This window comes from Oppia nitens, unplaced genomic scaffold (genome assembly GCF_028296485.1).
Source record: "Oppia nitens isolate AA-2021 unplaced genomic scaffold, nextdenovo-longstitch-racon4-pilon3 scaffold1_pilon_pilon_pilon, whole genome shotgun sequence".
In the NCBI taxonomy this organism is placed as follows: domain Eukaryota; kingdom Metazoa; phylum Arthropoda; class Arachnida; order Sarcoptiformes; family Oppiidae; genus Oppia; species Oppia nitens.
Genome location: NW_026533199.1, coordinates 7,767,257 through 7,784,121, shown reverse-complemented (window position 1 = coordinate 7,784,121; position 16,865 = coordinate 7,767,257). Strand labels below are relative to the sequence as shown.

The window sequence follows — 16,865 nt, the reverse complement described above, 5'->3', positions numbered from 1 at the left end:
TTTTTCAATCAAATTTCTTGTACTCTTTGCCCGTCTCTTATGTTGTCGTCGTTTACACGTTGTCTTCAGACTCTTGTTTTTGGCAATTATACCGAATTTCCATTTGTTTTGATGTTTTGATTTGCGGACAGGACTTGATTGGATCAACTTATGATGACAGTCCTCCTCCTCGTCCACCTCTTCATCATTAACTATAATATAATTACGTCTAGTCCTATAACACAACTTTGCTTTACTGTTGGCTAATTGTGCGACACCTGAATGTCTTGTCTTTGACGATGACTTTGCTCTTATTTTTTGCATTATTTTTCTTAATTATTTATTTTGTTTTGTTTTGACTCAATTTACAATAAAAAGTTTTTTCCAGAAAACTTGATAATCATATGAATACTTAAATACTAGTAATTTTTGTTTGTTATTTTTTTCTGAGGTATTTAATGGGTTTTTTGCTTCAATATGTTTCACAGTTTGTATTGAAGTATAAGCTAGAAATAATAGACAACAATAAAAAAAATATTATTTAAATTTATTAGATAATCACTCAATTAAAATTTCCTTTTGATAACAAATAAAAAAAAACAATATTTAAAAAGAGTTTCATAATTAGTCTAAATGATAACAAAATTGTCGCTAAAAAATATATAAATGCATTATAAGATTTTAGAGGCAAATAAATTTTAATAAGTCAATAAATTAAGCACTTAAATAATTATATAAGCAATTATACTTTATTTATTATCGCTATTTTTATGATATTTAAATCTTAGTAATGATTACTACAATATTATCTATTATGTTAATTATTTTTTAAAGTGCAAATTTTCTTAAAGTGCTTTTTTATATTTAACTGATATTTTTATACTAGCACATATTTCAATAATTATTCTTTAAATTTTATAATTTGCTGCTTTATTTATTAATATGCATTTATATAGTTTTTTAAACAAAAAAAAACAAACAAACAAAATAATTAGAAAAATTTAAAATAATAAGAACTTATAAACAAATTAATATTATATATATTTCATTTAGTGTCTTAATATTTAGTTAAAAATAATATTTTATTTTAAATTAGAATAATATATATAATTTACCTTTAGATGAGTAATAATGATTACATGCAGAATATGTGGACTTAATAAATGGTATTTATTTTGTTGTTGATATTCTACATTATATTCATTACATTTATCATGCAATGATTAGATATATATATATTTATATATATATAATATGATAAATTGAATTTATTATTAAAAAAATTTTAAGACTTAAATGACACAAATATTAATGTATAATAATATATTTTTTTAATTAAATAAAATTATTATTATTATATTAATTATTATTATTTTAATTATTTTATCATAATATTTTTTGAAGTTATTACGATAAGTTAATTAATTATTATTAATTGAACACAATGTAGGCGGCAGTGACAGATTTATCTTAAAAAATCTATTATATTTAATAGTAAATAATAAACTCCTTAAATATATAGTACAATATACAGTAATAAATGCTTATATTATCAACTATACATTATATAATATGAAATGCAATAGTCATATTTTGATACTAATAATAATATAAAAATTTAATCAATATATATATATATATATACAAAATAATATATTAAATTAATTACTAAAAATTCTAGAAATTTAATTATTATAAAATAAATTAGTGAACACTTCTATCATATTTGGCACTAAAAAATTGCCGAAGAAAAGGATCAAATCATTGTTTTATAATCAAAAATAAATTTATAATATAATTATTATTTCATTTATATTATCAAATAAAACACAAAAAATAGTAATATGAAAGACAGAATTCAATGCACTATAATATTGAATATTTTTATTATATAACAAACATTATGAATGATATAATATTATGAGTGGTTCTCTCAAACTTTTTTTTTAAATATATATATAATATGTTTCTTATATTAAATACACGAGACTTTTAATTAGCATATAGTGAGGCATTGGGAGAGAAAGAGAGAGTACTGTATAGACAACACAAACAACATATAAACACTTAATACATGATATACTACTACTACAGTGTGTTTGTCTAAATGTGTTACCAAAACACAGTCAACACAAGCAGGCAATGGCCACACCTTTTCTTTTGTGTGTCTGTACTGTTAGACAACAACAGAGCAGTGTATATGTGAGAGCACTGTATGTTTTTAAAGGGACAGACAGTACATACTATGTATATTCAGTTCAACACACCATAAGTATCGACCGCTAATCGATACTGTAAGTCACCGTTGGTTTCTATATATTGGGGAACTGTTAAAACAGTCACATATATGGACGTTATGTTTGGTGAGAAACAGTATGTTTTTGTCGTACAGTGCCTCACGTAAGCCAATGACACACAAAGGAGATGGGAATCTCCCCTCTCATATGGTTTGCCGATCGCAACATATGATAAGCACTTTAAATACCCACATAATTGTGTCTTATAATTGAGAGAAAAAAGGTTTAATATATACAATATTGAAAACTTTTGTGAAAAACCAAATGCAATAAAATTAATTGCATTTCTTGTTGTTTATAACTTTTGAAACCCCTTTTACCTAATGTGTAGTCCTTTGTATCTCTTTGTCTATTTTTTTGGCATTTTTTTTGTCTACTATTATACTGTGTTATACAGTGTATAACATACCAAACAATGAATAATAGTCTATCGGCTAATGGTTTGCGCACCAAATGGTACACACATTTGAAAGCATACATACAGTTCATACTTTTATTATGTGAGCCCTGGGATTCGTCCCATTAGTTATAGTAACTATGACTGGGAGCTAACAAACATATTTTCATATACTATGTATACATTTTTACATATTGACTACTACTGGCCCACTAATAATAGATTAGATATTACTTATAAAGATTTTTGCAAAAAAAAAATATTTTTCTCTATACATATACTGATTATATATATATACAGTAAAATACTGATGTAGAAAGTGATGTCTATAACTGCAATTATCTAAGACAGTAATCATCCTATGATATACATAAGTTGAACTGAGCTAAACTCAGTTACCTTCAAAATAGGTATGGCCAAATACATTATTTTTAACAAAAAAAAAATAAATTTAAATATTACAATATTTGTATTTTAGTGACAACATATAACACAATTTGCATTATGAATCTTAATTAATAAATTAATTTAATGTCAATTTAAATATATACTCAATTTTAATAATAAAATAGCTATGATATATCAAAACATTAAATTAAATAGTAATTTAAATTTTAAGTGTATTATTTTATTAAAGAAATATCAAATAATTGGTTAATTATAATTATAAGAAATATTGAAATAATTATAAAGAAATGTATTTTTTTTAAATTTTAAGAAATACTATTTTATAAATTATTTATATTTTTACATTATTTTACAATTAAAATAATAATATGAATGTAATAAAAATTGTGTGTTTGGCAACTATATTATTTTAGACAACTTGTTAACTTTAGTTTGATAATTGTATAGACTGAGAGTGAAAAATTTAAATCTAAACTTATAATACATTTTTGAGGCCCAACTGTCCAAAAAAACCAGTCCTCACCCCTAAGTTAAACCTCTAGCCACGGGTTACTACTCGATCCCCCTTTTTTGTAGAGTCTGTATATTATCAATAGTAGTGCCAATAATTTTTTTGGTCTAATCCTAAATTATATATTGATAATACAAAAATTTAGTTAAATTACATTATTAATATTATGTATATTATTATATACAGTATACTTTAGTAATTAAATTAGTTTTTATGCGTCTTATATAAATTAATACAGTATCATAAATAGACATTAAAATCACATTTACACATAAATGATATTAATAACGATTTATAACATGATATATATATATATATATATATATATATATATAATGGTGTTGGATTACTTGTTATCTGATGCCAACAATTTGAATACATAAATAAATATATTAAACACATCATAAAGAGGTTAACCAAAATTTGTAGTCAACCACAACATTGTTTTATAAGTTATAAACTATAACTACTTTTATAATTTTTGATTAACAAATTAATTTTTACCATTGAATAAGACAGTGTAACTTTTATTCAACTTATTAACAAATTTATCATGCTTAATTTGAAAATATCAGTATAAAAAATATTTTGATTTGGTTTAATTATGTATTATATTATAAAACTACTAATAAATTTAATAGAAAATTAATAAAATTTAGATATTCAAAAAAAACTTTGAAAAAGTTTTGTTTACTGAAATCTATACGAGTCTTTTGTGTGTGTCTGTCCGTCTGTAGCATTACATTTTGTGAATTTTGTAATTCTGACTTCAGATTCGGTTAGAGGACTACTAACAATGTATTGAAAAGTTGCATTAAAATTTTGATATCTTTTCGGGAACATAGATAAAATAGCGGCAAAAGTATTAAAAATTTTAGGTAAATTTTAACGATTAGAATTGTATAGAGCATCAAAAAAATATAATAGATCAAACAATTTTTCCAAAAATGGTGGCAAAAGTATAATTTTAGCTGTTTATTTTGTTATACTTAATCATTTGATACCACACATAAGTAGTTGTTTATTTTGTCATACTGAATCATTTGATCTTCCACGTGACTATAGTTAAGTTTATGTCATACCGAGTCATTTGATACCTTACATGACTAAAGTTCAGTCTAACTAAAGTTTATTTTGTCATATCGAGTCTTTTGACAATATGACTAAAACCAACTGACAATTAATTTGCGAACATAATATATTATGCCGTCAAAGTTTTTTTCTGATAATGCTTTCTAGCATTCTTAACTGGTTTAACTATAAAATTTGTATCAATACATTTATAATATTGTATCAATAAAGCAATTAATAAACTTATTTATTAGGTGTTATTTTGTAGATCTTAATGACTTATTAATATTTACAACATTTGAAACATAATTAAAGTAACAATAATTCAATTTACAAATAACATTAAAATTTAATAAATATATCATAAATAAACTACCGATATATACATATAAAATGTATTAACCATTCATTTAGTGTTTTTTAACTCAAAATCTTGTAGTAAGTGATTAAAGTCAGTTTCATCAGCAAAACAATCGCTATCACTATTATGGTTGATATTATCATCTTTACTATTATTATTGATATTATTGTCTTTCTTAAGTTTTTTGTGTGTCATAACAATCGGCACATTTGAGTTCATACGACGACTGCCTTTGTTAGCTAACTGGTCGGCCATTTCATTGCCTGTCTCTCCGCGATGTGCTTTCACTTTAACCCATTTAATGTCCATTCCTTGTGCTTCTGCTTCCAGTTTAATAAAGTCCTGTTTATTGATTACATCAGATCCGTCACTCTTTTTCCATCCTCTTCTACGCCATGCGGGACACCACTCAGTGATCGATGATATCATGAACTGACTGTCCGTTTTTATTTCAACTTTCGTAAACCCTTTCTGTTTGGCCACTTGTAAGGCACGAGTGGCCGCCATAATCTCAGCCCTATTGTTGGTCGGACGACCCGTCAATTTCTCGCTTATATCCCATTCGGAATTATTGGGAAAGTGGACACCAATGCCGGCTTTTGCGCCACGAAAACCATTTCCATGACACGAACCGTCTGTATAAATGCAAAGTCTATCTGAAGAGTCATTACTATCACCACTTTGGTCTCCACTTTGGTCTCCACTTCGCTGAATCCTATTTGACACGACATATGGTTTTCTGATTTCACTTATACTACTATTCATGAATTGTTCCGCTTCTTCGCGTGTCTTGAAACTCTTGAACTGAGTTCCCGCGTAACCAGTGGTCTGAGTCTTACATTCATCCCTATGTTGGACATCAATAAAAAAAATGATCACTAAATGTAATAATAATTTTAATATATAGTCAAAGAAGTAGACATTTAAGACATACCACGACATGTATATACCGGGTTGTCGTCCGCGTCGGACGGCGTAAAACTTCGGCATTAATCTTGATTTACTAACAAATGATTGGTTAATAATCCGAAGTATACGTATTGCGCGTCCGATTGAATCCGTTATTGAATCGGATGTGACGGTGAAGAGTAGATTCACCGACAATTGGGATCAATTGATGCGGTAATAGTGTTGACCACTCATGAGATTCACTGACGCAATGTTTTTGCCAACACTTACTGTATGTCAACACAAATACTGTTTTGTTTTTGTGTTTATAAACATCAATAATGTCTGCAATTATTGGAATTATTATAATATGTAACAGAGATTGTCAGGCTATGATTCCCATGTATTTTGTATATAAATGTAATAAAGGCGTAACTAACAGTATAATAAATGTAATAATAAGCCTTTCTACAAATACAATGTCAAAAACACAAATAAATGAAATAATACAGTAGTGGAAAAACAAAGTGGACAAAACCAATCAAAATATTATAATATAAAATAGATATAAAAAATAATTAAAATAAAATATCAGAATTAATTAATTAATTTTATTATTAAATATTTAATTAAAACTAATTAATATTTCATTTTAATATTTTTAAATTTTTATAGTCTATTTATATTTATTATTTTTTTGTTTATTAATTTATTAAAACTATTATAAATATATAATTATTATAGAATGTTATATTATATATCAGTTTTAGTTAATTTTTTATCATTTTGTTTATAATTTAATACCATCTGTTCATATAGTTTTAATTAAATATTTAATAATAAAATTATTTAATTCTTTCTGATATTTTATTTTAATTATTTTTTATATTTGTCTTATTATTTTTTATATCTATTTTATATTATAATATTTTGATTGGTTTTGTCCACTTTGTTATTCCACTGCTGTACTTATATTTATTTTTAATGTTATTTCATTTATTTGTGTTTTTGACATTGTATTTGTAGAAAGGCTTATTATTACATTTATTATACTGTTAGTTACGCCTTTATTACATTTATATACAAAATACATAGGAACCATATCCTGACAATCTCTGATATGTAGAAATACTGTGAAAAATACTGTAAATGCAATCAAAAAGTTTTACATAAATTTATTTTATTTTATTTAAACAGCAAATTTAACAAAAATGTAATTTTAAATATTAAATAAATAAAAATTATAATATAAAATTGAAAGCGTAATTATTTTTTGATCTAATAAACTACAAATTTTTAATATACTAAAATAAATTAATTTTTATATAATTTTTATAATAACTATAGTTTCTTATAAGAATCTAAAATACAATTTAAAAATACAATTTTGTTTATAATATATTAATATTAAATTAAAAAAATCAATGAATCAAATTGTATTCAAAGTCAAATACTTGACCACACATTTCACTAAACGTTATATTCAATTGTCTGACACTGTGTTCATCAAACTCAGTGATGGTTTGATAGATCCAATGAAATACACCGAAACAATAAAACTTATTATATGTCGATATCTTATTGCCTTTCAATAGCATATGAATGGCATAAAACTCAGTTTTCCAGTCTTTGTAATACATTTGGTAAAGTTTATGACAAACAGTGGTCCCATTGAAACCAAATTTAGCCATCGATACAACTAATTCGGGTCTTTTCATGAGATAATCTTTAGTAACAAACTCTCTAATAAAATACCAAACAGTATTGTCGTAATAATAAAATAAATTTAGCATTACTTTCAAAAATGCTGTCTTTTTATGTGCTATTATTAACTGATTATCCAAATGCATATATGTATCCCAATAAAGGGTTATTTTATTTTTGCGAAACACATCCAATGATTTTACGACATATATATCATTATCTAAATAAATGCCCCCAAACTCTATCAATACCTTAATTGGCATAATATACCAATTAATCCAATTATCCTTTAATTTTTTACCAAATATTTCTGTCGGTTTGTCTACATATCTGACAATAACTTTAGTGTTGACTTTATCGGCCACTTTGAGAACCCGTTGGAAGTATTGACCACTGATTTGATGACAATCGCAGTGAATGTAAATGATTTCTGGTCTTTGATTCTTCAGTACTGATAATATGGATATAAAGTGCGCGAACTCTATCTCATGGATTGTGAACAACACGTAGTGAACAATATTTGGTACAATTAGTTGTTTGTAACCAAATGTTTTGTTATCCATTAACACATAATAATCCAATTGTTTCAATATTTCTGTTTCTATATATTTTAATTGATTTTCATTATTAAAAAGTTTTAATAATAATAATGGTATTAATAACATTAAAATCACAATTATGATTATCTTTAATTTCCATGATCTACGACTATAGTACATAATTAATCTACAATTATCAATTAAAAAATATAAGATTATATATATATATATATATACTTTATATATATACTTTTAAAGATATTTGTTAAAATATACCAAATATGTCAAAAATATATACTTTTATATACGATATATGTCTAAAATTATATAAATTATATAATTTTAATTTTGTTTATCTGTCTTAATTTTTTATTTACTTAACTAAAAAGATATTTTAATAAATTAATGGATAAATATTGTGTATTATACTTTTAAACATTTTTTATTGAATTATATTAAAAACAAAACTATTACATATAAAAAAATTAACAGACAATTTTAACTATGAATTGCATAACTAAATATTGATTATAATGCATTTTTACTGTAATGTGTGTCAATTTTGATTTAAATTATAACTACTGTTATTGTTGTAATTTGAATTGTGACAGAAATTATTAATATTTTGTTTAATAACATTTAATATATAAAAATTACATTAAAATTTAAAAGTAGATAATATAATGTTTAAGATACAGGAGTGAGCTTTAAATGTATGAGTGGTTCGCTTGAGTTTGAATAGTGTTTTGTGATTTAGTTATTGTGTGTTATTTACTATATATAATGTAAAGTTATACATAATGTGTATAAATGTACACATAATATTAGTGATAAAGCAATTAAAGTTAAATTAATTTTATTTAAACAACAAACATAATATAGTAAATAAATTTTATTTTATATAATTAATTATTTAATTGTAAACTAACTTTTAAATTAAAAAGTTAATTATTTTCTGATTTAATAATAGAAATTTGTAATATAGGATACATAAGTTTAAATGCACTAATAAAATAATAAAATAAATAAAATTAACATTATAATATGTAAATAATTGTATTAATATTTAATAAAAAAAATTAATCAAATTATATTCAAAGTCAAATGCTTGACCATATATTTCATTAAACGTTATATTCAAATGTCGGACATTGTAGTCATCAAATTCAGTGATGATTTGATAGATCCGATGAAATATACCGAAACAATAAAACTTTTAAACATCTTTTTGATTAAATTTGTAAATATTTTTTAATTAAAATATATGTTGTATATAAAGTACTATAAATTTATATTAATATACAGATATAAATATTTTTCTAATAAATACAACTTCAAATTATTATTATTATTATTATTTATATATATATAGGTTTAGTTACACACAAGCATATATGCTGAACAGTATATATTGTTTAAATAAATAATTATTAAATAGTGCATATCATATAATATTAAATTTTTAAAAAGTTAAATAAGAAAATTAAGAAAATTATATATTTTATTAAACTTTATTTTTTATGAATAGAGAAAATTAATTATCTATTTATACATTTTTTTAGATATTAAACAAATAATACTATTTTATACCAATTATAAGGTGTTTGACCTTTTTCGGTGAGCTTTTAAGTTTTTATATATATATTGTATAATCTTTATATATAGACATACTATAGTATTATGATTAGTAATTTCATGTATTTATTTATATATTCACAAAATGTATCAATAAAATTATGTGAGAATTATATATATATATATATATATATATAATTCTATATAACTGTAATAATTGTAAAAACTGTTTGAATTGATCTACTGTTTAGACAAACCTAATAAGGCGTTTGATAAATGGTTTTAATTTTTGCACAAATTTTGTCTAAATATAACTAATTAGTAATTGACTTAAAACAGACTGTCCCTTGAGTTTACTCCTCTTCGTTATATACAACTGTATATTATTTGTACATAATTTATATCATTATAATTACTACAACAAAATTGCATTGTAAGCATTTGTATATAAAAATTGGATCTTTTTTTAAAAAAAATACAAAATAATTTATTACTACAAATGTTACTCAATGTTTTTGCTTACTTAAATATATCATATATTGTAAAATATTTTTCTACGATATATTGCTATATATATATATATATATATATAACAAAAACACTTTATTAAATTGTTAAAAATATCCAATATATAAAAACTTTTGATAAATCAAATATATTAACAATTTTTTTATTGCTTCAATAGACTCAAGCAATTGACAACAATTTTATACTTAAAGGCAATATTTTATATACCGTTAGTTTATTTCCACATATTTTCTTGTTGTTATGTTATTGTGGCATCAAAATTATAGTTATTTATTTGTGATATAATTTATTTGATAGTATATATATATGCTTATATAAAAATTGTTTTGCGATAAAAATAAATTTTATTTGATACACACTTCCAGATGCTCTTTGACGGCAATTTGAAAGCGCCGGCAGATTTCATGTCCATTACATAAATATAATACTGAATACTATCAATATATCTATAGGGACTGAGATCAACATTATGCTCTCTTTAGATTATAATATATTATATACTAAGATATATTGTAAATCTAAATATAATAAGCGATGTTAGACATGAGCTAAATAATAACTTAAAAATATTTTTTAAATTTTAATTTGAAAAATCAAACTTTTTTAAATAATTTTTATTATACTTAAATTTTTATTAGTATTTTTTTATAAAATATGTTTAATAAAAATGTTTGTCTAAAATATTTTAATTATAATGAATTATCATTAATATTCATAAAGATTTATATCTATAATTAAGTTTATTAAAAATACAGTATATTTAATGGCATTTTAAAATTTTCTATCTTAGAGTTAATCAAATATTTAATAATTATTTTTTAAAATAAGCTATTGTTTTTTAAAATTTATAACTTTATGTCAAATATATGTCAAAAATGTTTTTACGATAACTTTATTTTGGATGTTGTTTTCATGTCTACCGATGATCTAACCGTTGCATACAAATTGATGGATAGATAGATAACCACTAGTGCTCTCTTCTAAAAGGTTTTTCATTACAGAATAGGACTGTTGGATATGGGTTTACCATAAGAACAGATTTTTACAGAGTATGCTAGACTCAGCACTAGTATACTATGTTTATCGGGCAAAGAGAGAGAGAGAGAGAGAGAGAGAGAGAGAGAGAGAGCTCTCTCTCTCTCTCTCTCTCACACACACACACACACACACACACTCACTCCTCTCTCTCTCTCTCTCTCTCACACACACTCACTCACTCACTCACTCACTCACTCACTCACTCATATACACACACATCATGAGAGAGTCAGCGCACTCGACAGTACAGTACAGTTATAGTATTTGCTGAGTCTATCGTTACTCATGAATCCCATTCATCCTTACAAACAAACACACAATGTTATGGTCTCACAGCTAACGGTGCTCTCAATGTGTGTGCACTCTGTTTAGTAATACTTTCTATTAAATGTGTTGTGTGTGTGTGTCATATGGCTTTTTGGTGCAAAAATTCATGATTCAAACATCTTCTCACATATATATAAATGTATAGTTTGTGAAACACCAGTAGTTGTCTGGATTAGAGTCAGAGAGGACAGAGAAAAGTGAAGAGTAATGGGACTCTGACTTCAGCACTCGTGCTATTTATGTGAGGGAACTGTATGTTAAGCGCTCTGAAAAACCGTTTACTTTAAAAATTGTATTAAAACTGTTTTTGTCTTCAAATTCATTCATCACTTTCTAAATGTGAATATATATTATATGTATATATATATACATATATATGTGTGTATAACAAACAAAATATTATGTTGTTTGTAGTGTAAAATTTATCACCAAAAATGTATTTTACAAAATTTTCAATCAAACAAAACTGATAAATATAAATAAATATTTTTAAATTTTTACAATAGACCAAATAGATTATAAATAATAATAAATATATAAAAAAATGTGTTGCAAATGTTGTGTCTATTATTATTATACTATTTATAACATATTTATAATTGTCATCGTATCGATTCTCTATATTACCGCCCAATATAATGGTTTGTATTGTATTATTAGTTATAAAATATTAATTATATATTTTTAAAATACATTAAATTATAATTGCATTAAAAAGCATTAGAAAGTTAATTTTTGTATTCTCATTGTATTTAATTTTTAAAGATTAGTTAATTTACTATTATTATTTAAAATAATAATTTTAAAACACACACACATACACACACTAAAAACGCAATGCAAACCTAGTATTAATATATTGTGATATACCGTATATAATATACGGTATAAAATATACTTTAAATATTTATATATACTTTTGTGCAAAAAGTATATTTTATTGACAATAAAATAAAAGTCAATATACTTGATATGCTGCACACAAATGCCATTTTATTTTATACACACAAAGAGAGAGAGAGTAGGTATTAAAAAAGTTAATTATCTTTTGCAACTACACTTTGACTTTAATTTCCTTTTTTATTGCATCCCTGTCCTCATCGTACAAAGATAAATAAAAAATGCAACCCTTTTTCCTACTATTAAAAAGTAAAACAAAGTTTTACTTTTGTTGACAAAAAATATTTTGTTATTTTTAAAAAGTTATTTTAAATGTTATAAAATGTAATTACTAATACAATATAGACATTATATACAAACAATAACAATGACTTTAATTGTGGTTACATTTGACTTTGTTTTTTTCTAAAAACATAGATACTGTTTTCATAAACATATACTTCAGTAATAATAATAATAATAATAATAATAATAATAATAATAACTCATTTGAGTTGAATTTAAATACATTTTACTTACAGTATTATTATTGTTATTACTATTTTTACGATAACTTAACGGAGTGTTAAATAACAATCTAATTACTCTTTAAACTCATAACTGTTTCACAAAAGTTTGTTTCAAAAAAAAAAATCCTTTTTCATTAATGAAATTTTTTGTTATAATTAGAATTTTAAATTAACTAGTACAGTTAATTTAAAACTTTAAAATATAATCTAAAATTAGACTATATATTTAACATATATTTCAATAGATATCAAATGTAAATATTTACTGTATATCTTTAACTTGCGATAAAACAAATTCAAATTAATGTTATCTAAATTTCTAAATATATATATCGAAAAGATTTAAACTAAAAAATAATTAGACATCTATTTACATTTATGTAATATTTTTTACATATTTATTTGATATTATAGCAATAGTTTAGCATATTTGTGAATAAACACATAAAGAATATTTTATATGCATATCATATAAATTATATAAATGTTTTGTTAACATATAACCGGAAATTACAATTTAAGCTTACGATATGTATTTTTATTTGCATTACACTCATGTTATATCTAGTAGATAGTAGATATTATCTACTGTACTTAAATATAGCAATATTTTTACATTAATACATAATATTACAGATTATTTAAACGATGTTAAAATATTACATAGTATATCACATAATATTAAATTAGATTTTAATATAAAAGATTTTTTTGTGATAAATACAAATAAAAGTTTTTATTTTTTATTAAAAAAAATGTGAGATAAAACTAAAAACTAAAAATATTATTGTATTGAATTGTATTATTATAATTATGTTATTCTTAACTTTTTTTACTAATGAATATATTTTGAAGATACATAACTAATATCTTAACTATAATGTAGTAATTGAGTGCACAATCCATATTCTCTCTCTCTCTCTCTCTCTCTCACTCACTCACTCACTCACTCACTCACTCACTCACTCACTCACTCACTCACTCACTCACTCACTCACTCACTCACTCACTCACTCATTCCCCATGAGTTTGGGTTTCAAAATAAATTACAATATATTTATAGAGTTATTTCAATAAGAAAGAGAAAGAAAGTATAAAAAAGATTAATGACTGATATTTTCTTTTAAACAAAAGGCATATGTTTTTCAAGAAAACCCAATGAATACTTAATCCTAATTATAAAATATTTTCTTAATATATATCAAATTATAAAATTATATTTTCAATGCTTTAATACCTATAATTAAGTTGAATTATATTTCTGATTATATTTGAAAAACATATTAAATTATTTTATTAAATCATTATTATGTAATAGTTTATAAATGAATTAATATAACAATATACTAAAAATATGAAATGTTTATAAATATTTAACAACAAAAGCACAATACGTTCTGTTATATATACAGTATATTAATATAAAAAATTGTACAAAAATATCACAAATATTGATATATAAATTATATAATATAATAGTAAATATCGTAGGGTTTCTGTTCAGAAAAATAGGTCATTTCAGTGTTCATATCATACCAATTGATATCATGCATCTGTTGTATTAGATTTACCATTTCCACCGATAGTGACAGTGACAGTGATAATACAAGTCCTATGTTTTCATAGTTTTGTATCAAATATTAAACGACAAAATACCCAAAAAACTATAGATAATTATGTAACTTATATAACAAAAAAATAAGAAACTAATATAATTGAAAACAAACTCATGTATGTTATATAATGTGATAAAAGCAATAAATAAATTGTCTGTAGTTTTTTACGGACAAATTATATCAATAAAAACTGCAAAAAACAAGTTCATTGTCTTAATATTTTCAACATTTAAGATAAAAATCCATTTAGACATCTAAAACACTTGGATTAGTAGTTATAAGTTATTTATGAGAGGAGAGACATAATGTTTCAGTCAAAATAGATGATCACATTTGCATTTTCCCACACATTTATATTTAGATATTTACATCGCATAAAATGTATATTTTGTCAATATATTAATGTCAAAAATATTAATTATGTTTTTCTGCTACCAATAAATATTCTTTCAATATCTTATATAATAATAATAATATATATAAAATATAATATAAAAAATTAATAATCAAATTATCATAATATGATTGCATTCTTTAATAAAAATATTCAATAAATTTGACCAAAATTTGACATAAAAAGTCACTTTTAATGACTAATCTTATATCATATTTATAGTCCATTTTTAGTGTCTATTTTGTATACAAATGTTATTTATTTGCAAATACAGTATATTTCAATTCATATATTAAATAAATTTTGTGCACACAATACGTACAAAAATTTATATATCAAATATAAATATACATATAAATTATATACAAAAATATAGTTTTTTTTATTAAATAATATTTTGTTACTCAAGAAATCAGTTACAAAAATAAATTCAATAGATTTTCTGTTTTTTTCTATTTAGTTTGAAACCTAATATAACCAACAAAAAAACTGCATCTGTGTGTCGTTATAGCATTGTATTTATATATTATAGAAAATGAAATTATAATAAAATAAATAATATTTTTAATTTGGAAAATGCACTGTAGTTTAAATATTTAGAAACAGATTTTCAAATTTATAAGCCATTAGATATATAAAAAACGTATATACAGTATTTTATAACGCTTTGTAATAGTATGCTATTATAAGTTTAAGATAAATATATATATATCCAGTATATTGTAATAATGTTATATAAGCAAAAAAAATATATTGTACTTAATATAAGTTATAGAGAGTCGAAAAAAAGAAAATTGTTTAACGTTTTAATATATAAATCACAACTAAATCCTAACAAACTCTCACTAATGCTTATTGTATTTGTCTTTGGATCGGAAAGTTATGTTACGCTAAAAGATTTTCACCCAAAAATCATTGATGTTTTGAACTGTTTGGTACAGTCATAGAGTTTTTTAGATTGTCATCAAACAAAATAAATGATAGACACAAATAATTGATTATTTTTACAATATTATAAATGACAGTTATATACTGTTTATAAATGTTAAAAAATTATAATTTGATAATTTTTTGATGTTTCAAAATTGTAATTAGTTAAGAGCATAAAAATTGTTTTTAGAGATCTTGATATTATATGCAAAAAATCAATAGATAGACTAAAAGAGATCAATTAGAGTAGCGATCAATTTGTTGTTTATATATATTTATATAAATATATGTTTGTGTTTTGATCGCAAACTTTTTTTGTGTCGCAAAAATATTTTATTTTGCAGAAATTATATAGTTTTTGGAAAATTTTGCGTAAAATTAAATATTTTTCTATATATATATATGATATTATATGGTATAATTTATGATACATTTTATACTCTATGATATGATATAACATAAAGATATGTTGAGTATTATCAAACTATTTTGTATAGATTATATACAATATCAATATATATATATTATTCAATACTATGTACAGCAAGTCAGACATAAAATACTAGTTGTGACACAAATTCTTTAATAGTATTTTATAAATAGCGTAAAGAAATCGATTGATGACACATATGATTAGCCATCAATCATAACAGTCCACGATATACCTACCAGTGCTGGACTGACCTCATATTAACGTAAATTTTTATTTATGCAACATTGCATATAAAAAACTATTTCTGTTTGAATTATTTCAATACCTAATTATTGAGAATTTATATCATTTGAAATCATATTATTCTTTAAATAAACTTTGACCTAAAAATAACTGCATTTATAGTAATATTTTTTTCTGTAATTTTATATGTGTATGAAAAAATAAAATTGTTAATTTG

The 16,865-nt window shown here is 22.8% G+C and overlaps 3 protein-coding genes across 3 annotated transcripts in view; 1 reads left to right on the top strand and 2 right to left on the bottom strand.

The window, feature by feature from the left end:
* Nucleotides 1-4,966: 4,966 nt before the first annotated feature.
* LOC128952078 (ribonuclease H1-like) lies at nucleotides 4,967-6,228 on the bottom strand. The gene is made up of 2 exons (XM_054297412.1): nucleotides 5,959-6,228; nucleotides 4,967-5,871 (listed from the first exon to the last, which is right to left on the bottom strand). Exons 1-2 carry the CDS (start codon nucleotides 6,012-6,014, stop codon nucleotides 5,070-5,072), a joined length of 858 nt encoding a protein of 285 aa, XP_054153387.1. The 5' UTR covers nucleotides 6,015-6,228; the 3' UTR covers nucleotides 4,967-5,069.
* Nucleotides 6,229-7,333: 1,105 nt separating this feature from the next.
* LOC128966498 (uncharacterized) lies at nucleotides 7,334-8,179 on the bottom strand. The gene has a single exon (XM_054313347.1). The coding sequence runs from the start codon at nucleotides 8,177-8,179 to the stop codon at nucleotides 7,334-7,336; it is 846 nt and encodes a 281-aa protein (XP_054169322.1).
* A 3,988-nt stretch (nucleotides 8,180-12,167) lies between these two features.
* LOC128966497 (uncharacterized) overlaps nucleotides 12,168-16,865 on the top strand; it is a gene marked incomplete at its 3' end in the record, with an annotated part of 36,151 nt that continues 31,453 nt past the window's right edge. The window contains exon 1 of the mRNA XM_054313346.1: nucleotides 12,168-12,264. Within this exon, the coding sequence (XP_054169321.1) occupies nucleotides 12,168-12,264 (97 nt within the window). The remainder of the gene's footprint in view (nucleotides 12,265-16,865) is intronic.